The sequence below is a fragment of the Elephas maximus genome, chromosome 21 (assembly GCF_024166365.1).
Source record: "Elephas maximus indicus isolate mEleMax1 chromosome 21, mEleMax1 primary haplotype, whole genome shotgun sequence".
NCBI lineage: Eukaryota > Metazoa > Chordata > Mammalia > Proboscidea > Elephantidae > Elephas > Elephas maximus.
The window spans coordinates 33,211,815-33,239,429 of record NC_064839.1 but is presented as its reverse complement, the minus strand read 5'-3'; the positions used below and the strand labels follow the sequence as shown (position 1 = coordinate 33,239,429).

At 34.4% G+C, this 27,615-nt stretch overlaps 1 protein-coding gene across 1 annotated transcript; it reads left to right on the top strand.

Annotated features, from left to right (window-relative positions):
• TERB1 (telomere repeat binding bouquet formation protein 1) lies at positions 1-27,477 on the top strand. The gene is made up of 17 exons (XM_049864724.1): positions 1-69; positions 2,356-2,466; positions 2,657-2,785; positions 3,704-3,835; positions 4,840-4,900; positions 4,996-5,111; positions 5,233-5,355; positions 9,619-9,771; positions 11,132-11,263; positions 12,625-12,750; positions 14,289-14,449; positions 16,226-16,566; positions 18,248-18,312; positions 18,611-18,706; positions 23,265-23,414; positions 23,722-23,787; positions 26,880-27,477. The coding sequence occupies exons 1-17, from the start codon at positions 39-41 to the stop codon at positions 27,065-27,067; spliced, it is 2,181 nt and encodes a 726-aa protein (XP_049720681.1). The 5' UTR covers positions 1-38; the 3' UTR covers positions 27,068-27,477.
• The last annotated feature ends 138 nt before the right edge of the window (positions 27,478-27,615 follow it).

The window sequence follows — 27,615 nt, the reverse complement described above, 5'->3', positions numbered from 1 at the left end:
TTATAGATGAAATATAAGGAAAAAGAATACAGACAAGCATGGAATGTGAAGACACAAAGAAAATGCAAGGTGAGAAATTTGTGGCTAGTACCTTATTTACGCAGATAACACGCACCTTCTATATTTGTTTGCCAGCTGTGCCCTCCCCCCAAAAGGTGTTTTTGTAAGCATGCTATGCTGATTTTTGTTTTTTTTTTTTTAACAGCAACATGTAAAAAGAAATTGGCATACTGATGATTATGTTAATACCTTGCAGGGGGAGGGCACGGTTGGCAGACAAAGTAGAAGGCATGTGTTATTTGCATAAAACATGTAAATATGGAATAGTTAGTTTTATAATATATTTGTGGATTATACTGCATGTTATCTGACAGGATCCAGGAAACAGAAGAGTCATTCCAAAATTTACATGAATATTTATTGAGCACCTACTCTGTGCCCATCACATAATTCCTGGCTTCAGGAAACTATTACTTTATTCGGGAAATGATATGCTGATAATTAAACTATTTTATGATAGGTGATTTAGTGGAGGTATATACAAGATTTCAGAGTTACACAGTATATACAGATTTCAGGCATGAAGGAGTATCTTAATCATCTAGTGCTGCTATAACAAATACCACAAGCGGATGGCTTTAACAAAGAGAAATTTATTTTCTCACAGTCTGGTAGGCTAGAAGTCCAATGGTGTTGCATCCTGCCCTAATCTTCTTTAACCATAGGCAGAGATTATGATTTATAACACATAGGAAAATCACAAAACGGAGGACAACCACAAAATACTGGGAATCATGGCCTAACCAAGTAGACACGTATTTTGGGGGGACTCAATTCAATCCATGACAAGGAGATTACCCAGAGAGGAAATATTGAATTAAAAGAAAAAAGGATGGGAAATGGTGTTCCCTAAGGCACATCATTACTTAAGGGTTTGACTGAGGAAGAAGGCCCTCAAAAAAGACTAAGGAAACTTCTTAAAAGGTGAAGGGAGAGGCAGGAGAGTGTATCTTGGAAATCAGAGTCTTAAGAGAATGCTTCACAAGAGATTGCATAAGAGCATCAGTGTCAGATGTCACAGATAAAGACTGAACTATTCTCTGAATTTTGCATTTAAGAGGTCACATTTGTTTTATTAGCAGTAAATTTAATAAATTTCAGTCAGGTTGCAGAATATTGGGATCAAAATGGGAGATGAGGATCTGGAGACAGTATGAAAGCTTACTCTTCTTAAAAGCTCTAGTAAAGATATATGGTAGTATATAGGCATTGCGTTGGGCAAATCGGCTGCAAAAGACCTCTTTAAAAGTATTAAGAAGCAAAGATGTCACCTTGAAGACTAAGGTGCGTCTGACCCAAGCCATAATGTTTTCAGTCGCTTCATATGCATGCGAAAGCTGGACAATGAATAAGGAAGTCTGAAGAAGAATTGACACCTTTGAATTGTGGTGTTGGCAAAGAATATTGAATATACCATGGACTGCCAAAAGAATGAACAAATCTATCTTGGAAGAGGTACAACCAGAACGCTCCCTAGAAGCAAGGATGGTGAGACTACGTCTCACACATTTCGGACATGTTATCAGGAGGGATCAGTCCCTGGAGAAGGACATCATGCTTGGTAAAGTAGAGGGTCAGTGAAAAAGAGGAAGACCCTCAATGAGATGGATTGACACAGTGGTTGCAACAATGGGCTCAAGCATACCAACGATGGTGAGGATGGTGCAGGACCAGGTAGTGTTACCTTCTGTTGTAGATGGGGTCTCAGTGAATCAGAATCGACCCAATGGCACCTAACAACAACCACAGGCACTCACGGTTATAAATTTCCTCCTAAATACTGCTTTAGTAAACCAAACCAAGCCTCTTGCTATCGAATCAATTCCGACTCATAGTGGCCCTGTAGGGTTTCCAAGGCTGTAATCTTTATAGAAACAGTTTGCAACTTTCTCCTAGATCACAACTGGTGGGTTTCAACTGCCAGGTTTTTGGTTAGCAGCCGAGCACTTAACTACTGTACCACCAGGGCACCCTACAAATTCTAATATGTTGTAGTTTCATTTTCATTCAGTTCAAAATACTTTCTAATTTCTGTTTAAACAAGTGTAGTTTTACTTAAAAAGAGAATATGTGGATTTTCTATTCCAGTATTTAATGAAAGTTTAAGAAGTTCGTTTTAAGTTCTTTTATTTAAACACTTACCTTTCTTACATTCCTTATTGTTTGTAGATTATAAAAGTCATAATGCTAATTTTAAAAGTGAAACATTTCACAGATATACAATTATAAATTAAAATGTAAGTGGTTAGTTTTTGAAAGAAAACTTTTTAAAATAATGAAATTTTTGTTCTTTAGAAATGAAGACTGATCTGAACTTACTATTGGAGTGTCTAAAACACCAAATGGACAACCCTTTTTCACAAAAGGATGCTTTGGTCACTATTCTTTCAATTTGTCAACAAAACAGTAAGATATAATAGTGAATTTTTATCAGTGATTCTAATTCATTAGTACTGTGGTATCTCAAATATGCATAGTTCTTTCTCTTCCACTAAGTTACTGTACCTATTATGTTGCTATCTTCATGTGATATACTTTATCCTTAAAAGAATAATCAAAGATAATTTCTATTTTGTTTTGTCTGTACACCCTACAGGTGAAGCAAGTGTTTATTTTCGGGAAGTTGGTGGTTTGATGTTTGTAAAAAATCTTGCGAAGTCAAGTGAATATAGCATGGTAAAAGAAGCAGCCTTATATACATTAGGAGCTGTCGCAGAACAAAATGGTAAAATATTAAAGTTTTATTTCATTGTGTTTCAAGCATACATATTAACAAACTACTCAAAAACAACTTTACAATTAAATTGCTTTTTAAATTCCTGGATAGCATTGTCCAAGTGCTTTACTTGAAAGATGAAGATATTCCACAGCCATCTTACATATTTGCATAGATCTGCTTTGGATACAGAAATTCATGTTGACAAGAATGTTTTCTCTGCAATATACCTGAAATGTAGTTGAATCTAAACCATCAGCTTGTCAAACCAGCTTTATATTCTTGTATTTTCATTCACTAAACATTTATTAATTACTTACTAAGAACTGGGCATTGGGAATATAGGAATAAATAAGATGTAGTCCTTGCCTTTGAGAGAGGCTCTAATGACTGGTCCTAGACATTGGATAAAATGCTGATTAGCATCACTCTGTTTAAATTATTATTTTAAAATTTTTGCTTATTGCACTATTACCACAAAAAATTAACCACTGTCAAGTAGATATCTTTTTTTTTCATTTTTGAAGAGATATTTCTAGAAAAGTCTCAAGAAAAATAGCGGTAGTATAATTTTCCCCCTTTTCTAAAGCAAGTTTCTGCATTTTCCTAAATTGTTTCTCTTGCTGTATTTTGTCACCTAACCTCTTAAATTTTTTTGGTTGGACTTTTACTAGAAATTACTAGGCAAATGAGGTATGTGTTCTGGAGCCTAGATCAAGTACTTCTGATTAAGATATGGCTTCCTTGGTCTGTTGATTGAGAAGGCATATATCAGTTTGTCAAAAATTATGTTGTATGATTAATAAATGTCAATTAAATGAAACCTGGTTAAGAGCCACCCCTAGTTTGAAAACTTTATAATTTGTTCACTGTCTTTTAAAAATTGTGCTGATAAATAATAATTAAAATTATATTTTTATATTTTAGTTTATTGTCAGCAGACTTTGTGCACTTCAGAGTTGTTTGAAGACTTAATTTGGTTCCTATCTAATAATGATTCTAACATAAATTTGAAAAGAATGTCTGTCTATGTTATTTTGGTTCTGGTTTCAAATAATAGTAAGTATATTTTTTTGTATGTTGTAAAAACATTTTTAAAGATAATAAATTGGCACAGTCATTATTAGTCCTTTTATTGTAGTCTGTATATCAGTGTCTTTTTGTATATCAGTGTCTTTTTATCTTACTATCTTCTGAGAACTGACATTAAAGAGAACTAATAGCATACATTTAATCATTCAATATTTATTGTTAATTGTAAGAAACAGTGATTTGTACTACCTAACATTGAAAAGTAACAGCTTTAAAAGCAAAAGAGACATTTAATGAATTAATGTGGTTGATTTTCCACCTTAATTGACCATGTAGTTATAGCATTTACTGTCTGTCAGCCAGCAATAGTCATACATTTCACATAGCCTTTGTCCAAACTTTTTTTTTTTAACTTTTTATTTTGGAATAATTTCAGATTTACAGAAAAATTGCAAAGATAGTGTGGAGTGTTCTTGTATACCTACCGCCCAGGCTAAGGTTTTTTTTTAATTGCCATATATAATTCTTTCAAATTGTTAACAATTCTATAAGCATTTGAAATAATTACAGATTTTATTTTTTAGACTTCGGAAAGATAGAACTTAAATTTTTCTATTTTGGAGCTTATTTTGGTATTTTAACACAGAACCCTGATGCAAAATAAAGTGTTTGCCATTTTTAGAGGAAATTTGAATACTGTTGATCTCTAATCATATATATTGTATTTTCCATAATCTTTTTTATTTTATTTTATTTCATTGTGTTTTCAGTAAAACTTTACACAGCAAATTAGGTTCTCATTTAAGAATTACTACACATATTGTTCAGTGATATTGGGTACATGTTTAACAATGTGTCAACACTCTCATTAATTCCATTCTGGATATTTCGTTCCCATAATAATCTTGATTACAGATTTTTATCTACTATAATTCTGTGTTAAGAATAAGTGATAAAAAGTTAATTATTTATTAAAGTAATTATTTTTTTAAAAGTCATATTCATATAATACAGGCTTTTTTTTTTTTAAGGGACTGGACAAACACTTGTGAGAGAAACAGGTTGTATTAAAGTTCTGTCACAATTGTTCAGGTAAGCAAATATAAATTTCTTGTTATTAATTATTCATTACTTAAGACCTTAACACATTTATATTAATTTACTTCCTTTTCTTTTTGACTAAAAAGGACAGTTCTTTCAAAATATGAATTGAATTTGTCAGATGAAAATGTTTTCCAGAGTTATCAGTTGTGGTCTTCAGTGTGCAGTACTCTGTGTGTCTGTGTCAACAATCCTCAAAATGGTAATTATCTCAAATATTAAAATGTAAAAATAAAAATTAAGCAGAAATGAGATTCTAATTTCCTACAACTGTTATTTTCCAAATGTCATATTACAGCATGATCGACTTTTTCTCCTTTCAGATGACAATCAAACAATTTGCTCTTCACTTTTTTTACATGCTAATGAGTGGTTAATAAATTGCATGAAACCTGAGATAATTCGCCCTATTTGCTCATTTATCGGACTCACTCTTTCAAATAATAGTAAGTATTCATTACTCTCTAGGTTACACTTGAGGAAACTTCAAAGCGTAGTAAATTGTGTCATTTTGGACGCATTTAGACTATTGGAGGTAGGAAAATCTTAAAAGTAGATATTGTTAGGAGGATATTGGAGAGATGGTGTGGTAGCATAGTTTTGAATCCCCTGAATGACCTCATAAAACAGAGCAACTAGATAGCAAAGCTGAAACTCCACAGAGTGTGTTCTCTTGATCACAATAGAATTGAATTAGAAATAAGTAAAAATAAAACCTCTAGAAAAGCCCCAAATATCTGGAAATTAAGCTACTCAGAACTTAAAAAAAAAAAAAAAGTACAAACCCGTAAAACAATTTCATGAAAGAAATTAAAAAATATTTTTAGCTGAATGACAGTGAAAACGCAACATAGAAACATCCTCAAAAGTCAAATGTAAAGGGAAATTTATAGTATTAAGGCTTACATAAAAAGAAAAGTTTCAAATCAGTTATACTGGCTTCCGCCTAAGAAACTAGAAAATAAAGAGCAGATTGAACTCAAAAATAAGTATAAGGAAAGGAAATAATAAAAGGAAAATCAGAAATCATTGGGATAGAAAAAGAATAGCAGTAGAGAAAAATCAACAAGACCAAAAGCTGGTTCTTTGAAAAGATCAATAAAATTGATCCTGTAGCCAGACTGATCAAAAAATCAAGAGAGACAGCCAAAATTACCAGTATCAGTAATGGGAGGTGACATCACTATAAATCTTAACAGACATGAAAAGGATAATAAGGGAATGTTGTTGTTGGTTGTTTTTATGTGCCATTGAGTTGATTCTGACTCATAGCCTATAGAACAGAGTAAAACTGACCTATAGGGTTCCCAAGGAGTGGCTGGTGGATTGGAACTGCTGACCTTTGATTAGGAGCTGAAGCTCTTAACTACTGTGCTACCAGGGCTCCAATAAGGGTATAGTAGAAAGAAAAAGACAAAACAAAAAAGTATTCATGTATAACATGATTGTCTATGTAGAAAAATCCTAAGAATCTACAAAAAAGCTGCTACAACTAATAAGTGATTTTAACAAGGTTTCAGGATGCATGGTCAGTACATACAAAAATCGATTGTATTTCTGTATACTAGCAACAAACAATTGGAAATTTAAAGAAACATCATTTGCAATAATATCAAAAAATTAAATGTTTAGGGACACATTTAATGAAATAGGTGCAAATTTTTTTTAAAACATGAAAGCAGAAAATTTTAGTATAGAATATAATGATTGGCAAATCAAGATACACTTTAACATCCAAGCAGGATGCCACAGTGTTCCAAATTTCAGGGAGATCAGTGAGGTTTTTATCAAATGCAGCAAAGACATGTTAGCAGGCACTAAAGGGGCTATGCGGCAAAAAGTTACCAAGGGGTCGTTAAACTACAGCCTTTCTTAACATTATCAATTCTGTTTCCTAGCCTCTGGGAACGTGTGAACAAGGCATTCTTTCTTAGACCAAGCTGTGTAAACATTCTCTTTTTTAAGAAATTTTTTGTTGAGTTTTAGGTGAAAGTTTACAGAGCAAATTAGTTTCTCATTCAACAATTTCTACCTAAATTGTGCAATTTTCAGTATGCTGAAAACTAAAAATCATTGCTGAGATAAATTAAAGAAGGTGTAAATTAATGGGGAGATATACCATGCTCATGGCCTGTAAGATTCAGTATTGTTAGAATGTCACTTCTCAGGGCTTCTTGATTCATCTCTAGATTCATGGCTTTCCCAATTAAAATCTCATCAGGCTCTTCTGTAGAAATTGACAAGCTGATTCTAAAATTTACATGGGAATGTAAAGGACCTAGGATAGTAAAAACTGTTTTGAAAAGAAGGACAAAATTGTAGGAATTATATTACCTGATTTTATTTCTTACTATACAATAATCAAGAAAGTGTGGTATTGGTTTCAGTGTAGAAATATAGACCAATGGAGCAAAGTAGAGAGCCCAGAAATAGACCCACACATATATGGTTAATTGATTTCTCCATAAAGACACCAAAGTAATTTTGTGGGAGAAAAGATAATATCAACAAGTGATGCTGGAAAAGTAGATAGGCGCATCTAAAACATGAATCTCAGTCCTTATTTCACACAGTATACAAAAAAAAAAGTAACCTGAAATGCTCCAAGACCTAAATGTAAAAGCTAGAACTATAAATCTTCTAGACAAAAAAAAAGTAAGAGAAAATCTTCACAAGGCTGGGTAGACAAAAGATTTCTTAGGACACAAAAAGGATAAACCACTAAAGAAAAAAATGGTAACTTAAACATCATTGAAACTAAACTCTTTTACTCTTCAAAAGATCCTGTTAAGAAGATGAAAAGGCAAGTTACAGACTCAGAGAAAATGTTTGGGAAACATATAGCTGATAAAGAACTTGTATGCAAAATAAAAAAAAACTCTTATAAATCAAAATAAGACAACCACCTGATTAAAAAGTGGGCAAAATATTTGAACAGATACTTTACCAAAGAAAATGGTAATATTAAATGAGCACTTGAAAATAAACTCAGCATTATTATTGTTGTTAGCTGCCATCAGGTTGGCCCCGACTCATGGTAACCCCATGCATAACAGAATTGGACCGTTGTAATCCATGATTTTTGGAAATAGACTGCCAGGACTTTCTTCCTAGTCTTTCTTAGTCTGGGAACTCCACTGAATCCTGTTCCATGTCATAGCAACACGCAAGCCTCCAGTGACAGATGGTTGGTGGCTGTACTGAGGTGTATTGGCTGGGAATTGAACTCTTCTCCCTCATGGAAGGCAAGAATTTTACCACTGAACCACCACTGCCCCCTCAACATCATTAGTCATCAGGAAAATCCAAACTAAAATCCCAAAGAGATACCACTACACACCCACTAGCATGGCTAGAAGTAAAAAGGCTGACAATATTGAATATTGGCAAGGATGTGGAGCAACTAGAACCTTTCATACATTGTTGGTGTACTTCTATGTTCAGATGTTTAAAACAACTAGTAATGGTTCACATGCAAAGGAATGTTATCTGTAGAATTCCAGAAATTGGAATCTTATTTCCATGATGCCTTGACATTTCTTCTTTCTCTAAAAGCCATCTTGAATGAGGGATTGTTACCCTCAGCACGCTGGTACAAAATATAGATTAGAAAAAATCTGAAGTCTTCATTTCATAATCAGTAATTACCGACTAGGATCTTCTTCTGCTTATGGCTCAGGATATACTTGAAAAATTTTGTGGTAACATAGTGTTCTTTTCATCTAAGCATTTAAAAATACTTTTTTCTGAAGTTTAAAAAAATCTTCAAATGGTAAAGAAACCTGGGATCTCTATAATTTTGAAAATGCTTGCCCTTAAATAATGTTTACTAATAGTTCATTTCCCAGATTTAGAAAATTCTGAAAATATTTTTTAGATTAAGATCTCTGTGTTTTATTGAGTAATATAAAAGTAGTTTTTGTCTTTAAATCATCTTGGGTCTCATTTATAGAACTAGGGCAGACGGGGAAGAAGGTGTGTGGCAGCAGTACAGTCACCAGCTCATATACCAATTTATTATATGCCTGTTACTGTGATAAGGGCTGTGGGCACTTCAGTCGCCGGACTCTCATTAGAATCATTTTCAATAGGAGAACAAAAGACTACAGGCTTTACAAAAAATACCTGTTATTGAATTTCTTGGAATAGTTATGACTCTCAATGGTATGTTATAATTTTATGCTTCAAGAAGTAAAAAAAAAAAAAAGCTTAAATAAGATGGATGAAATACACGTTCTTTTGGAAGAGTTTCATTACTTACTTTGTCCTTTGTAGATTCAAGCGATCTGACAAACGAATTACATTGGAATTCAGAAAACAGGCAGTTTACTAATTATAATACCAAGCAAAATGAACGACTCTACTCATTGTAGTGCTATTGAATTAGTGAGTTTAATAATGCTATTCTTGCAAAATGCACCAGTTCTCACTAAATAAAATGAGATTTATAGCACCCAAGAAAGAAACAATAATAAAAAACCATGTATTTTTATATAATATAGTATACTATGCATATAGTTGTACTCTGTCAAAGTGAGGTTCTTACATAAGTAATCTATTATGATTATACACATACACAGGTAAAGATTAGATAGTCTCTAATTTTGGGATATTTAGTAAAGTATTTAAAAAAGTCAAGTTAATGTTACATTTAGTGCAGTGTCTTGTTAATATGAGATATTAATAGTTTTGCTGCTTTATTCCTTAAGCACATGTTCAGAAATACTTTATATCTGTGGGTGGACTGGATGTATTATCTCAAGTTCTTGTGAAACTGGAATCTGATTCACACAAGACTCTTGTCAGTGCAAAGCTTGCAGTGGTGGTGACAAAAACAGTGGATGCATGTATTGCTGATAATCGTGAGTGAAAACGCTTAGTAATTTTTCTACAGTTGTACTTTGTTTCAGTTCATCATGGTGGATGTTGAAATGGCAGATTGTACACTGACATGGACTGGACTTCCAGTTTTTCTCAAGTTAGGGGGGACCTTAGAAATTATCTAGTCCAACTCTTTATCTGCCCATGGAGGTTATAACTTCCCTAAGGATTCAGATCTAGGTCTTCTGAGTTCAAGTCTAATGATACACTCAAGAAAAGATTCTGTCATTCATAAACCTTTATTTTACTTTTAAAACCCAGCATTAACTTAAAAGCTTTAGACTGAGAAATCAAAAGACATTTTGGAGACTTAAGGAATGGAAAACCTGGTTTATAGATTTCTAAAAAATTAAATGAAGAATTAAGATAGGTATGCCTCTTTCTTATAAGCATGAGGTCTAACTTGCCCATTGCACCTTAATGAGTGGGTGGCAGAAGCAAACTGGAACCCATGGCTGCTTCTCATGTGTACAGACACTGAGGAATGATAGGCCTGTGAATCTTTGTCATAAGAAACTATTGATATTCACAAATAACAGAAAAACAGTATATGATTTTTTAAAACTCAGTATTGAGGGCATTCTATGTGCTAGGTTCTCTGTGATATCTAGAGGTACAAAAATGGTTAAGATATAATCCCTTGAGGAATCCACAACCTTATTGTTGATATCAGTATTGTTAGACCCTGGGTGGACTCTGTTAAAAGCCTCATGAGAAATATAGCTTGAAATTGTGGATTTTTTGAATTTTGTTACAGCTTGGCTTCAGTTAGGCTTCATTGCATCATGAACAGTAGCACCATGACCAGATAATAGTGTATTTCAGTGTCAGGCAGGAATTGGTTATGTAGGCAGTATTATTTCATAGTTATAATGTTATACAGAACAATTAAGAAGAAGCCATTTCTCAAATTTGTATTAGTAAAATACCTTTAGTATAAGAAGAGAGATTAATGAGGACTATGTAAGCCAACTATCTTATTACAATATATTTATTTATGTTCACACATATATAACCCAAAATATATATATTTATATGTATATTAGATACTATGTAGATTTTTTTTTTAAATAGTTGGGGGGGTGGAATATATAGTATATGTATAGTTGTAGGAAACCCTGGTGGCGTAGTGGTTAAGTGCTATGGCTGCTAACCAAAAGGTCAGCAGTTCAAATCCGCCAGATGCTCCTTGGAAACTCTATGGGGCAGTTCTACTCTGTCCTGTAGGGTCACTATGAGTCAGAATTGACTCAACGGCAGTGGGTTTGGGTTTTTTGGTTATAGCTGTAAGTTTTAAATTTGTACTTAAACTTTTTTTTTTTTGCTGTTTTATGCTAATAGCTACTTTTGGGGTAGTACTATCCAAGTACCATATTGTTTCAAAACTTCTGGCGTTACTGCTTCATGAAAGTCTGGATGCAGGAGAAAAATTTAGCATTATTCTCACTCTTGGTCATTGCACAGAGGCTTGTGGTAAGTATTGGATTTGTTTAGTGTGTTTATTAAAACAACAAAATAAAAATACACTTTTATTTTTCTCCCTCTAGTCATATGAAAGGCTTAAAAGTGCTGCCTTTCTCCCATTCAGGCTCAGTCGTTTTAACTCCCCATCCTCTCCACACACAACATGCAGTCAGTCACTAAAGTCCTACTTCTGTTTACCCCTCCTATCTTTTTCTGTCCAATTCCAGTGCAGCTCTCCCAGTTTAGGCTCTCAGCTCCTCAACATGTTTCACTGATATTATTGCAGTTGTTTCCTCCCTGTGCTCCTTTTTTTTTTTTTTTTTAACCTAGTTTTTTCAATCTACTCTTCACACTGCTGCACAGAGCTGATCCTTTTCTCTCCTGCTGAAAACTTTCAAAGATTATCTACCTATCACTCTCTCCCCTTGCTATTCTTTCTCTTCCCCTTTGCATTTTTCCCCCTCTTCACTCTCTGCCCTCTCTCTGTGTTTACTCTTTCTCACTCTCCTCCCGCCCTATGTCCACTCTTTTCCCACTCTCCTCCTTCTTTCCAACCCCCTCTACTTTCTTCTCCCCCCCTCTCCTTTCAATCTCCTCTATCTTTCTCTCTCCCCTCTATCCTACTTTTGTTCTCTTTTGCTTCTTCCACTCTTTTCCTTCCTTTCTTTTTCTACTCCCCCCACTGGTTTATTTCTGTATGCTTTTTCTTAACCTCTGTGTAACTTAGGGTTAAGAACTCAGGCTGCTAACCAAAAGATCAGCAGTTTGAATCCATTGGCTGCTGCTTGGAAACCCTATGGGCAGTTCTACTCTGTCCTATAGGGTCCCTATGAGTCGGGATTGACTGGACGGCAATGGATTGGGTTTTTTTTTTTAATAGCTTAAAAAAAAAAGAACCCTGGTGGCACAGTGTTTAAGCACTCAGCTTCTAACAGGGAGGTCATTGGTTAAAACCCACCAGGTGCACCTTGGGAGAAAAGATCTGGCGATCTGGTCCTGTAAAGATCCCAACCTAGGAAACCCTATGAGGCAGTTCCACTCTGTCTTACAGGGTTGCTGTGAGTCAGAATCGACTAGACAGCACACATCAACAACAATACTTGAAAAACAAACAAACGAGGGCAGTTTGTTTACTCTTACGAGGTATGACACTGCTCTTATTAGATACGACACTAGATGATCACTTAAGAGACTTAGGTATTTTGTGTAAGTGGATTAATTCCTAAGTTGAAAATGCTTTTTAAACTATGTTTTTCTCTGTTTTTTTTTTTAAATATGTTCAGAATTTCACAAGAAAGAATTATGACCTCTTGTAGATAGCTCATGATAAAATAATTGTCTTCTGCTTTAATTTTTTATACATTTCTCAGAGGAAAATCAGTATGACCTTTTTAAGAACAATGGGCTTCCACTTATGATACAAGCCTTAACTGAATCTCAAAATGAAGAACTTAACAGAGCTGCCACTTTTGTGCTTCACAACTGCAAAAAAACTAGTAAGTTTGCTGTTACTTTAAGAAAATACCAGCCAGAGCTTATAAAGGGGAATTTATTTCTACTTTAAGGAGCCAAGCCCGTTTAGCAGCCAGGATCTATTTACATTTGAAAAGCAAAGCGTATAATTTGGACAGGGCAACTAGGTATTTTCTGCATGCACAAACCTATCCGAAACAGAGCAGCAGTATAATTTACTTATTTTATGCAGTATGGACAAAGTTAGTTTGTAGGACTTAAATTTGGATGTTAAGGGTGATTTATTATAAAATCATAATATAAAGTGCATTCATTTGTTTATTTAAAAAATGTTTGCCTGTTATATGCCAGGCACTGTGCTAGGTACTGGGGATACAGTGATAAGCAAAAACACACTGTGCACTCATAAAGTGCAGTTTAACAGGAGAAGTAGGTTCGTAACTGAATAATCTAAAAAATGAATGTGTTACTGTATTATAAATTGACATAAGGGTTATGAAGGGATGAACACAGGTCTTTGAGAGCCTATAATAAAGAAATTTGACCTAGACTTGGGGCAGAGAAGGCTTCAGGAGGAAGTGATACTTGAGCTGAGATCTGTAGGTATAGAGTTAATTGGGTGAAAAGAAGGGAATTTGTTATGGGTTAGTGGGTTATCAGGCACAAGCAACAATAAGACACAAAGGCCCTGTGATAGGAGGAAACCTGATGCATTCAAGGAACTGATGGCAAGTGTGGCTGGAGCGCAGAGGGCAGTGACCATGGTAAGGACTTTAGTCATTGTAGAAGAAAAACTGCTGTGACTCAATGTGCGGAAAGATTTTAGGAATTTAAAGGATTATGAGAAGGAACCACTTTATGTAAACCGTTAAAAAAAAAAAAACTACTTTTAAACTAGTATCTAAACACCTGAAGGTATTTATGTGCCTGGCATAACTTATATTCATGCTGTTCTCCTTCCTGTTACTCTCAAGGATAGTCTAATTTATGACTATACCTAGTCCTCACGTATCAACTATCTTGTTATCTGATATTTCACATTTACAACAATAATAAAAAATCTACTGTCCTACTAATTTGCACATTAACAACATACGTCTGGCAGTAACGAACACCGAGGTGCAAAGCGAGAGTAATGCTGGCTATGATGGTTAAGGTTATGTATCAGCTTGGCTGGGCCATGATTCTCAGTAGTTTGTCAATTATATGATGATGTAATTTGACAGTTATGTAATGATGTAATTTGGCAGTGATGTAATGATGTAATTATCCTCCATTTTGGGATCTGATGTGGTCATCCCTCACTTTTACAGAATGCCGGTTTTCTTATAATGACTTGGTCTTTGGAACCTAACCATGTCAATAAGTCAGGAGTGAATGTATTTGGATCCTGGGCCTCTGCCAAGTACTTTTACCACTTATTTTTCAGTATTAGGTAGTTAAGGTAGTCTGAATGGGCACAATTTAGAGAAGGGGCGTGTGAGGATGTCCTTATTAAAAAACCATTAAAATAGCATTTCTAGTAATGGATAAACTCACTGTTTTTTCCCATATGACAAAGCTGAGAAATTGTCTCTAAGTTTAGGAGAATATTCTTTTGATGAAAATGAAGCAGAGCAATTAAAGGACATGAATGTGAAAGAGAAGAATCTTGAAGAGTACTGGAAGAAAGCAAAGGAAATTCTGCGCAGAATAAAACAGCTTGAGAGAGAAAAAGATGAGGTAGCCTTCTTTATTTCAAAGAATATAGAACTTTTTTCAAATATTTTTAAACTGTAGAGGTTGGAGGGTAAAAATATTTTTCTTGCTAAGTTATTTTTAAATTTTTAATAGTTTAAGATTCAGTAGTAATACTTGAAGAATCATCCTAGAACACAGAACAAAAAAATTTTTTTAAGTGAAAATATCGGAAACATGGAAAATAAAACCAAGAGATATAACATCTGAGTAATAGGAATTCAAGAAAGAGAAGGAATGGAGAATTATCTATTCATCTATCTATACATACATGTATTTTCACATTTTTTTCTGTGTGTATATATACAGTCTTTGTATGTATGTGTATTTTTTTTAAATAGAAACATAGTTTCCAAGTTAGTAATTTCATTGTTTTTAATTACTGAGTAATGTTCTATATTGTTGGTGTGCCATAATTGATTTAACTAGTCCTTTATTGTTGAAATTTATGTTTTATTCAAATCATCACCACTGTAAACAACTCTAGAGTAAAATCCTGATATATATGTATATTTTAAAATATATTTTTATGTTTATATTTACATATATTTTTGGTAATAGCTTTATTGAGATATAATTCATACTATACAGTTCACCCATTTAAAGTGTAAAATTCAGTGGTGTTTAGTACATTCAGAGTTATGTACGACCATCACCACAGTCAATTTCAGAATATTTTCCTCATCTCAAAACAAGGTGATGAAATGCTATCACTCCCCACTTTCCATCCCCTCCCACCCCCCACCCTAAACCAACTACTAATTTACTTTCTGTCTCTATAGATTTGCCTATTCTGGACATTTCATATAAATTGAATCATATATGGTCCTTTGTGACTGGCTTCTTTCACTTAGCATAATGTTTTCAAGGTTCATTCATGTTGTAGCATGTATCAATACTTCATTCCTTTTTATGGCAACATAATATTCCATCGTATGGCTATACTCATTTTGTTTATCTGTTCATCAGTTGGTGGACATATTCTTTTATTTTTTAACCTATCTATATATATATTTTTTTTTATATTTAGCATAGATTTCTTGTAAACAGCATATATTTAGTCTTTTAATTCTTGTCTGACAATCTCTGGCTTTTAATTGGTGTAATTACTTCATTTGCATTTATTGTAATTATTAATATGTTTAGATTTAAGTCTGCCATCTTGCTATTTTTTTCCTTTTTGTCCCATATGTTCTTTTTTCCTTTTTTTCTACTTCTTTTGTCTTCTTTTATATTAACTTTTAAACACTTTATACTTCATCTTGACCTATTAACTGAACTTTTTTTTTTCCATTTTTTCAGTGGTTTAGGATTTATAATACATTTGGTCTTAGCAGAACTTTAAAAAAATGTTATGCAGTCAATTATATAAGTTTTTTTCTTTTTATGATTTATTGGTTTTGTGTAACACTTGTAAAGGTCTTATTCCCTTTAAGAATATTAAAATATCGTGGTTTCTTTTAAGACATATATAATTCTATTTATATATTCAATTCATTTAAATATTTGGTTCATGTCAGCTTTATCTTTGTATAAATTGTGAGATACGTATCCAACTTATTTTTCCGCAGATGCCTACCAATTGTGTAACACCATTTTTTAATAAATTACCTTTTTATTACTAATGTGAACTGCCCCAGATCATATATATATTCTATTGGCAACCATAAACTGTTTTTGCATTATTTGAAGGGAATATAGTTTAATTATAAAGCAAACGAATTATCTTGAAATGATTTACTTGTTGTCTTTACATTATAGGGCCACATACAAACAGAAAGATATAAAGATAGTGTTTCATCTATGAAGATAAGCTTTCAGAAACACCTCCATGCACATAATATTGGTAGAGGTGCTGAAGCAGAAGATGAGGATAAAAGCCAGTCTAGTCAGCCTCAGAATTATAAATCCCATGGAGTTACGTCTAAAGCATGTTCAAATGATGACCAGATGAAGACCCTGTTAGAGAGTGCAAATCCAGTTAATGCTTGTTATAGGGAGAGTGGGAAAAATAAGACTTTATGTAGAGCCAATTCAAGCTGCAATCAAAACTTACGTGAAGAAACAACTTTTGAAAAAGATAATTTTGCTTCTCAGTCAAGGTATAGTTTGATCACTGTTTCTAATTTTACTTATTCGTGTATTACTATGTGCCATAGTACTAAGCACTAACTAAGCACTGGGGATATAGAAATGCTGAAAAATGATTTTGGGAGCAGCCTAAAGTAGGAAGTGGTGGAAAAGAATTATGCAGGGAGATACAGGACAGTTCATCTAGGGCCTTGCATGTTATTTTTATTTTAACTCACAGGGCATAGGGAGCCATTGAGGATTTTAAGTTGAGAGACATGATTAGATTTGATTTTTAGAACCAAACCAAAAAACCCATTGCTGTCAAGTCGATTCCGACTCATAGTGACTGTATAGGACAGAGTAGAATTGCCCCATAGAGTTTCCAAGGAGCACCTGGCAGATTCGAACTGCCGACCCTTTGGTTAGCAGCTGTAGCACCTAACCACTACACCACCAGGTTTTCCGATTTTTAGAAAGGATACTCAAAATAGAAAACCTAAAATGAAACCCCATACCTAAAGTAATAATACATGCATTGATAATCCATCAGCAATATAGCAAAAACCAGTATGTAACTATAATATGGAAAAGGGAATAGATTTATGATTAGTGTAGGGTGTGATGAAAGTCTAGCTTGGACTTGCCTTTTCATTTGTTCCCTACATTCCACCTCTAGTATGTATTATTTTCCCCTCACAGGTAGCCTTTGGAGTTGCACCCAGAGTTGTAGCTTTTCTTCTTAAATCCTTTCTTGGGCTTTTCTCCTCTGATGGTTAATGTGCGAAGTAAAACTAAAGAGGATGCCGCTGTGTTCTGGGCAAGCTGTTATAGGGAGAGTGGGCAAAATATCATTATCAGAAGATGGATTACACTACCACCCCTTTTTTCCTCATCAGCACCATGCTTGATAATTTTACCTTGATTTCTCAGAGATGTGGAATTGAAAAACAGTGAGATAATGCTCTTGGGCCAGTCTTCTTTCCCTCTGGCCTTCCACCCACACCCTTCTTCCTCCGTTAGCGTTAGCCTTATTTCTACCTCAACTAAGTTATTAATATTTTAATATTAGTGTCTGCTGAGTTATTAATATTTTCAGTTTCTTTTAAATTCTTTCTTTCCTCCTGTGTACTTCCTCCTACCAGTATATTTACAGTACATGGACAGATAGCTATAGCTGTAGCCATCACTGTATCTGTTTTCTGGTTACAGCTCTGGCCTTTTTCTGCATTCCCTGTTACCATTGTGGAAGTATAGTCATAACTTATTTACTCATCCAGGAGCACAGGGTTCAAACACACAAATGTTTTGGGAGTCAGGAAGGATTTTTAAATGCCTAATGTTTTTAATCCTTAAGTGATGATTGTCAGTACTTTTCTATCCTGCACCCGTGCCCTTTTTCTGCCCACTGATTTTGTTCTCTCCTTTTTTGCCGTGGTTCCTTTTTCCTTTCTGTTGTATAGTTTTTTCTTCCACGGTTGTTCTGGTATCAATACTATTGTTCTCTGGAGTTTTGTTCAACTCCAGTCTGGAAAGAAGGCTATAAGTGTTGTAGACCCTACTTTGGCAGAATTTGGTAGATTTTGGCAGATCCTGGCTCTAGCTCTTTCTGCTTGCCAAACCTCCAGACGTATACCACTGCTCACAGAAACATTTGTCTACACACCAAACAACATGTTTACGTTTAGTAACCTGGTGTCTATTTTCTTTTAGTGACCATGTTTTTAAACATCCAACTCCCATCGTCAAAAATAGAAAACAACAGTTAGCAGTAACAGGTATGATTACAAATGTTTTTCTCTGGTTTTTCAAGAAAACAGGTATTCAAATGACTTATATAGCTAAAAATATACATTGGTGTATCTGCCCTCTAATATATAAACCATTCCTTTGCCTCTGTTTCTGGTGTTAATCCCTCAGTAATCTTTTATTGATCTTCAGAACCTTTCCGTTTGTCCACCGAGATGACTGGATGTGGGCTAAAGTTTATGAAAATGTTGAACATTAATAAATCTTGCAAATGACAGGTCCTTTTCATTGATCAAAAAAATCTTGACTTTTGCAATTTTTTTTCAGATCCATTTACATTATGTTCAGACATAATAAATAAAGAAGTCATCAGTTTTCTAGCAAATGACAGTTGCTCCACAATGTTGAAGTATAGGTGCTCAGGTAACTTTTTTTTAAATTATGGTCACTTCATAATTAAAACTTTATATGATATTAATTAACTAGAATTTGTAATAGTTCTACCTGTGTGATTAAACTTCATTTCCTTTGGAGAAATAATGATTCAGATCATCATAAAACACAAATGTTGATACTGCCTACCTGCAGAAATATAAATCTGCATCAGGCTGAAATCTCAATATTTGTTTATATAAATCTATGCAATAACTACTTGTTTATTACTTTATTATTCTCTGTCACATTAATATAATCTGTAGGTTTAAGCTTACCGACGAAAATAAACATTTTTTTACATTTTCAGAGAGCCAGTAAGTAGATAGGTATTTTGGATTGTGTTGTAAACATTATAGGGATTAAGCATTAAACAATATCTTTTTACTTTTACAATAAATATATAAATATTTCTAATATTCTGCACACCATTATTTATTTTTTAGGCAGTGCCCTTGTAAAGGTTCCCCAGTTCTTAATCCATCTCTTCACCTCCTTTTTCATACTCCAGTATTTCCTCTTTGTTTACTCTTACTGTTGTACCCTGCTCTATGGAGAAAATTAAGGCTACTACACAATTAACTCACAACATCACTATCCTTCAGTCTTAGATGAAGAATTTATTCCTATTACCCTAAAGCTGATATCTAACCATATTCTGAATCTCATTTATTTATTACCCATCATAATAATTGCTAAGTGTTTTTCTTCTCTCTATCCATTAACTCCTTTTCTTAACACTTTAAACTATGCTCACTTCTTACCTTAAAAAATTCGAATACTTTATGTGATTTGCTATGCCTTTAAGTGTTTATCCACTCCTTCTTCCTTTTGTTGCCAGATTCCTGCTCTTGCTCCCTTCTTATTCAATGTATGTACTCTCTTCTTAATCTCCTGCAATCTGGTTTTTCTTTTATTTCCATTCTACTAAACTTCAACATTAAAAAAAGAGAAAGTTACCTGAAATCTTTTTTCCCCCCATAACCAATGACTTAAAAAAATTCTTACCCTCTTTAGTAGCTCTGTACTCTTGACTACCACTCCTTGAAATCCTCTCCTCTCTTCTCAGTAGTCTAAAGCTGCAGTTCCCAAACCGTCTACCCTGGTGCCATGAATTCACAGGGGCACTACAAAATATTTTAAATTTTATAAGGCAAACACAACGATAGTCAACATCTGTTGGACACTAAATGACTGCTAGCTCAAGGTAGCTCATATTGTCAATATTAGCTCACACTGCTTTCCTTTTGTTGATGTTATATCGTTGTGAAGCTGATTTCAGTGGTTGTTGGGATCAAAAGCAAGCACTGCATGAAAATCAATGTGGAATAGGAAATGAGGGTGGCAGTATCCAAGATGATTCCAGGGTTTCAGAAAAGTTGTGCTGTACCTATTAAGTACACACACCCCATTAGGAAGTAATTGTACTTAATAAAGATGAAATACAAATACTGTTTTTTCTTTGGACTTACATGTATAATTTTTTTCAAATGGCTACCAAATTGTTAGAATATAAATATTTATTAAATTGTTCTGGATCTTAACAGAACTGTGAGATATTCCTTTTGGGCCCGAGGTTCTGTAAAAAAATGTCTGAGACCCTAAAGGTGCCATGAATCCAGAAAATTTGGGAACCTCTGGTTTAAAGTGTTCATTTTGGCAGAGTGAATACTCCGTAACTGTTAACCCTCTTTCATCTCTTAGTTTCTTTGAGATGGCTCTTCCTAGGTTCTTTCTTCCCTCACTAACCATTAATTTCACAAATATTTATTAGAGCACTCATTCTATGGCAGAAACTGGGACACAGATAAATAGAACTCAGTCCTCATCTCAAGAAATTTGTAGCCTATTTATTCCTTTATCTTTCTCTTCCTGCCCATTTTTTATAGGCATTCCCCCGAAGACACAGTCTCCAGTGCTTATTCAATTCTGTCTCTACATTTAATTTCATGGCTTCAGCTGTCATTTTGCTGACGATTTTCAAATCTGTACCTGCTATAGCCTCATTCTTCCATTTCTAGCTGCACTCAGGACATACCCATTTAGATATCTTGTTGTTAACCACTTTTCTAAAACACAGCACCTTTTCTTGTAAATTGCCCTCCCCTGGCCAAGCCGCTCCATTTCTGTCAGTGTTGCCACTATTTTTCTGGTCTCTTTGACTTCAAACCTCAAATCATCTCTGACTATTCCCCTCCTTACATCCTGTTTTTTTTTTTTTTTTTACATCCTGTATATTAAGTCTCTCAAATTTGGTTCTTCTTTCTGTCATAGGCCCTTTTCGCTCCGTAGCTGCTACTCCAGCAACTTTCTAGCAGTTGTTCAGCCTCAAGGGCTGCCCATCCACCAACTCTAACGTGCATATTGCTGTTAGCTTCTCCTCCTAATATGTATTCCCTGGTGGCACAGTGGTTAAAGTGCTGGGTTACTAACAGAAGGTCTGTGGTTTGAACCCACCAGCCACTTCGTGGGAGAAAGATGTGGCAGCCTGCTTCCATAAAGACTTTCAACCTTGGAAACCCCGTGGGGCAGTTCTACTCTGTCCTTTAGGATTGCTGTGAGTTGGAATTGACTCGACGGTAGTGGGTTTGGTGGGTTTTATCATGCCACCAGGCTTAAAAACCCTTAATAATCTCTCTGTAACCCACTGAATCAAATTCTCTGCCTGGCTTTCAAAATTTTTTGGAATTTTGTCCTGTTACTACTTGTTAAATTTTACTACACATTTGTTCTTTCTGTCTGCTAGAAATGTGCCATGTTCATTCTAAACTTCACCATCTAATCAGATACTAAATTACTTGAGAATTATCCTAAACTTCTTCCTTACCTCAACAGTTATTTCATAAAATTCTGCTAATTTTACCTCATAAATGTCACCCTCCATTGACTCTTCTTGTCAATGCCTTGTTTCAGAATCCCCTCGTTTATTTTCCGAACCGTTAAACTAACCTCTCAGCTGATCCTCTTGTCTTCAGCTGAGCTTTCCACAAGCCAAATGAAGTCATATCACTTCCTTGCTTACCAAATATCCTTCAGTTCTTCTCTGTTGCCTGGAAGATAGTTAAAATTCCTTAGAATGGCTTTCAAGATCCTTCTTGATCTGGCTTCCTGCAACTTTCCCCAGCCTCAATTTTTCTCTCTCTCATTTTCTACATTCCTCTCATACCCTATACCCCTGCCACACCAGAGTACTTATGATTCTCTGAACACACCATGCTTTTTCATTGTTTTTGTGATTTTGTACATGTTAACGGCATCTGAAATGTCTTCACCCCAGCTATCTATCTGCATGGCTAACTTCTCCTAGTCCTTTAAGAATGGGTCACTGATACCATTAGGTGACAGGCTAATGGAGAACTTTATAATAAGTGGATGTAGGGAACATTACCTGAACATGGTCATCGGTATTAACAGTAAAAAGAGAGGCACTCGAACATTATGTTCCCCTTAATGTGATGCAGTTAGAAGGACACATTACTACCTATGAGGAATTCTTGTCCAGAAAATTGAACCTGAATCTGATCAATCATCTAGCTCTAATTACTATTTTATAGTGTTATAAGTGGGAATTGACTCGATGGCACACAACAGCAACAACAAGGGCATACAGGAACATTTTAAAAGACATAACTAGGATACTATCTGTAAAACCCTGACTTTAGGAAACTCTGTAGTACAAACAATTCAGTGTCTTCTACAGATAATTGACAGAGAAGGAAAGGGAGGAAAACATATAGATTAAAAGAAACCCAATTGGCATATCAACTAAGTGTAATGGTGGACCTGTTTGGATCATGATTCAAACAAACCAGATGTAAAAAGAAATGTTGAAATGATGGGGAAATTTGAACACTGACTGGGTATTAGATGATATTAAGCATATTTTTCTTTGATGTGGTAATGGTTTTGTTTGTTTATTAAAAAGAGTTCTTATCTGTTACGGATGCATGTGAGTTATTTACAGTTGAAATGATACTTAATGCAAATACTAGGTTTCACAATCCAATATATATGTGAGGGACACAGCAAAATGGGTAGTAGTGTAGGTTAAACATGACTGATCAATCGTAGGTTAATTATTGAACCTGTGTTATGGATACATGGGGGTTCATTATATTCTCTTTATATGTTTGAAAATTTCTATAATTAAAAACGTTAAAAAAAAAAAAAGGCCTTAAAGGTCAGTTTCTATTTATTTACTTATTTAAATAATATTTTATGGTGTTTTTGGTGAAAGTTTACACAGGATGGGGTCACTTTTTTTGGATGTCTTCCCTAACAATGGTTCCTGTTCTGAACCAGACCATGCTAGAATGCTTCTCTTCTGTGTCACCATAGCTCTATCCTATCTGTTCACACCTCCAGCCCAGCACCTACTTCACTGTGCTGTATTTGTTGTCTTTACTTTCTCACATGACTTTGAACTTCTTGAGGTATTTATAATTTAGTTTCTGATTTGACTTCAGTTACCAACATAAAGATATTTGCTTTCATAAATCTGTTACGAGATATTTTTGTAACATCTGTACATCACTATGTTTTCTTTTAGGTTGCATTGCAGTAGGAAAATCCCTGAATAGCCGAAATTTTAGCAAGCTCTTGCACTCTTGCCCATACCAGTGTGATCGTCACAAAGTCATTGTGGAAGCTGAAGACAGATACAAAAGTGAACTAAGGAAATCACTTATCTGTAACAAAAGTAATTAATTCAACAGCTTTAAAACTGTAATTATGACTATACCTTCTGAACTCTCATCTAAAGTATTAAGTATATTAAAAGCTAGAGGGTAAAATAATGTTGAAAAGAAAATCTGTCTCTGAGCAGCTAGTGATTTAAGATGTACCCAGGGAGTAGATTTAGTCTGTGGTGGTTTAAAAATTCTTCCTAACCCACCTAAGAATTCCTACTAGAAGGGAGAAACAAGGAAATACCATACTAATAGCATTGATGTGCTGTTACTCAGACTGATACTCTAAGTATGCTAAATGTTTTCTGTGTTTTTCAGAAATTCTGCTGACCCCACGTAGAAGACGACAGCCCAGTAACCAATCTACTACCCCTGGAGGAATAAGTGAATATATTTAATTTTTAAATAAACTTAAATTTCATATATTCCTGAGAAAGAACAACTGATTGGTTGTTCTCAGTTTCATCATTAATGGCTCTGATGTGAGTCAGAACTCCGAAAAAAAGATGCTTCTTTCTTTCTTCCTTCCTCGTGTTGTTTGCATACCTATTGCCTGCCAGCTGAGGAAGCAGCAGGAGGAAACTAACAGTTATTAAGCATTTGTTAGGTGTTTTATTAATATCATTACCTTTAATTCTTAGAATTTAACAACACTGTAAGGTAGGTATCATTTTATTCCTACTTTAAGGTACTATGAATTTAAGGCAGAGCTTAGATTCAGGCGGAAACCTTTCTCCAAAAACCCGTTCTATCCACTGAATCACATTTCTGTTTTAAGAACAAGATTACTCTCCTATGCACAAGTGCTTCAGAGAGTTTTTTGTTAATAACTATAGCACTTCAAACAATCAAAACTGAAGAAACAAACTATAAACCTTAAAGGCCTGCTTAAAAATTGAAATACTTCTTAAATGATTAATTAACTTGTGGGAATTTTTATTTAACTACAGGGTTAACATTTCAGGTTTATCACCATTCTAAATTTATTGCAGAAACTTAAAGAACATTATCATTTGGGCTTAGTACATCCAGGAAGCGTTTTGCCACAGACATTTGGCCATTCTCACTGCCAAAACCATGAAAGAAATTTCAAATGTACTTTTTATATCTGGATCTTCTTCTAGGTTAATTCTGCATGCAAATTAAAAATAAGCATAGTGCCATTACAGGGGAGCCTACTTTTGAAAGCAATATTTTCTCTAGAAACTGCTAGAAAATGGATATTTTTCTATATGAACATGTTACACTTGGAAATCATGTTCTTGACAAGGAACTTGGCATCCAATTATTAAATAGGTTTTTTTTCCCAATATGCCTCAAAAGCAGATATGAAAAGTCATCTGCAGAGCCTTATGACATGGGCATAATTATGGTTGTACATTTATTATAAAGAGGCACCCTAAATACTGTTAAATAGCAGTCAGCTAGTAAATACCATAAATCTTTTGTAGGTTAAAATTTGCTTTTGCTAAAACCAAACAGTTAATAATTTGACCTGCTTTTTTAGAATTTAGAAAGGCATCTTGAGAAAGTGGTGATTCACTAGGTTTTATATCTCTTTCTTAAAACCTGGCCAGGGATGTTCACTATATTGCCATTTTTCCCCTCTTGATAAAATTTCCCTTTTCTATTGGAGACTTTCTCTACCATTCCTTTGATATTGGTTATACCCAAATTTGATACCATTCTTTTGAGAAGGGACCATTGAGGCATCTACGTAATCATTTGAAGATTTCCCCAAGGTTCTCTTCTAGGGTGGATTGGTATCTTGAGAGGGTCTGAAAATAAGAGTCTCTAGACCTGAACCCTCTTGCTCATTTTCCTCTTTTCTTCCCTGACACTGATCAACATTAAGAGGAACACTAAAGGAGCCAAGGCTTCTCCCAGGCTGTCCAGTATTCTGCTGCAGAAACCTTTGAAAAATTAGGTGCACATGTTAAGTATAGGAGTTAGTGAGATGGCAGCTGCAGTGGAAAAGTGGAATTGGCTTTACATGAACAACCCAGACACCTCAATATAATGAAAATTATAATAACCTACCCAGTCCTGATTATAATGAGATCGAATCACATAGCAAGTAAAGTTGAAACCACCTATTTCTTGGATAAATAAGTATAGTTTTCCAGTGGATCCCAAAGTAAGGAGTAACTTCATTGATAAGTTTCGAAGCAGTTTTGGCAATGATAATGTTTTTTCATTCAACAAATATTTAGTGATCACCTACTGTGTGTCAGAGGACCCCTAGTAGTACAGTGGTTAAAGTGCTCAGCTGTTAACTGAAAGGTTGACTGTTCGAAACCACCAGTGGCTCCAACGTCTGCTTCTGTAAAGATGTACAGCCTCGGAAACCCTATGGAGCAGGTCTACTCTGTCCCATGGGATTGCTATGAGTCGGAATCTACTCCATGGCAGTGGGTTTTTTTTGGTCAGTATTTTTTTTTTTTAATGTGTCAGACACTGTTCTAGGCACTGGGGATACAATGGTGAGCAAAACAGACAAAAATCCCTGCCCTCATGGAGCATTCTAAGTGATACCATTAAGTAATATACATTATCTACATTGATTTCTCATCCTTCTGCTGTAAGGTTTTCTCTTCTGTTTTAAAAGGTCTGAGCTGTGGAGATCTCTGTTATCTTAGCTGAGGTGAACAGATGGCCAAGGGTAGGATTTTTTAAGTTTCCCAGCACTACTACTTCCAATCCCACGGGTGTGAAAAACAGCCTCAAATGGAAGTACAAAACTCTTCACATGCATCTACCAACAATGATAATATGAATTAACAATGAATGAAAAGCTTGAAGAAAACCATTTCCTAGTAATCATCACCAGAGAATACTTGTTTACAAGTACCAGCTATGCATATTTTCTGTTGTAGAAAGTATTCCGAAAAACCAGATAGATTAAAAACTTCATTTCCCATTATGCAGCCTGTTTTTTTTTTTATTTGTTTGTTTTGTTTTTAGTTTTGATCAAGCTGAGTACCCTATATAGGTAGTGAATGTGTTTTTTAAAGTGAACTTCAAAAGACCTTTATTCATTAAAAATATTAATCCAGCCTGATATTTAAAGTAACAAGTGTTGGTATTCTTTTCTATTCTATGAAGTTATGGAGCCCTTTGGGAAGACTGTATCTATAAGATAGGTAAGCTTTTGTTAACTGTCCTCACAGGACTGTTGAGAGAATTAACAATTGAATGTTTATAAACTTTCGTGTTTCTCGATTCAAAGATGTTGCAAGTATTACTGTAATAGGATTAAGTTACAATTATTGAAGAAATCACAGCATCTGGCTTAATAATGGCCACTCATTTTTTTTTTCTAATTGAAGTAGATATCTATATCATAAGTATCCCAGGCATAAAGTTTTCTTACTATACAGTTTATATCCTTAGAGTAGGTTAAGCAGTTATTTGGATCTCAAGAACTTTTTTTTTCTTCAAGAACTAATATAGTCTACAATTCTCATTAATTACAGAGAAAAGAAGAATTCGTAAAAACTTTACTGAAGAAGAAGTTAATTACCTTTTCAGTGGAGTTAAGAAAATGGGAAATCACTGGAATTCAATTTTGTGGTCTTTCCCCTTTCAGCAAGGAAGGAGAGCTGTGGACCTTGCTCACAAATACCGCAAGCTGACCAAACGCCAGAAGTGTGCAACTCCTTGATTGAATACTTTATCAGTTTTTCATTTGGACTCAAAATACAGTGCCTTGAAGATATAAAAATTTTAGATATTCATCTCAACTCACAGAGAATGTGGAATTGGGATACAATTTAATTAAAAATTTTTTGTTATTCTGGAAGTCATCAATTATTACAATTTAAAAAACATACATTTTCAGTGTGCAGATTAGTAAGACAAAATTCTTTCGTAAGGTCAAAATTTATTTAGGAATATCTTTTTTTTCTTTAAGCTCAAGGAACAGCTTAGAGGAAAAAAATAACTATTAGCCTTTGAACATTATTTGACATATTGTAATTAATACTATGTGAGACATTTGGATTTTTCTATTTTTAAACCCAGCGCCAAAGCTCATCCCCAGACTTTAGAAAGACAGTTTCTCAAGCTGTTCTAAGTGAGGTTCCCATAAACTAAGTCAATATATGACACTTTGTTAATTAAAATGTTTCTTTTCTGAATGCTAATTGTGCATTTGTTTTAAATACTCCTACATTCTATGGTCAGGTTAACTACTTTTCAAAGTTTAAAACA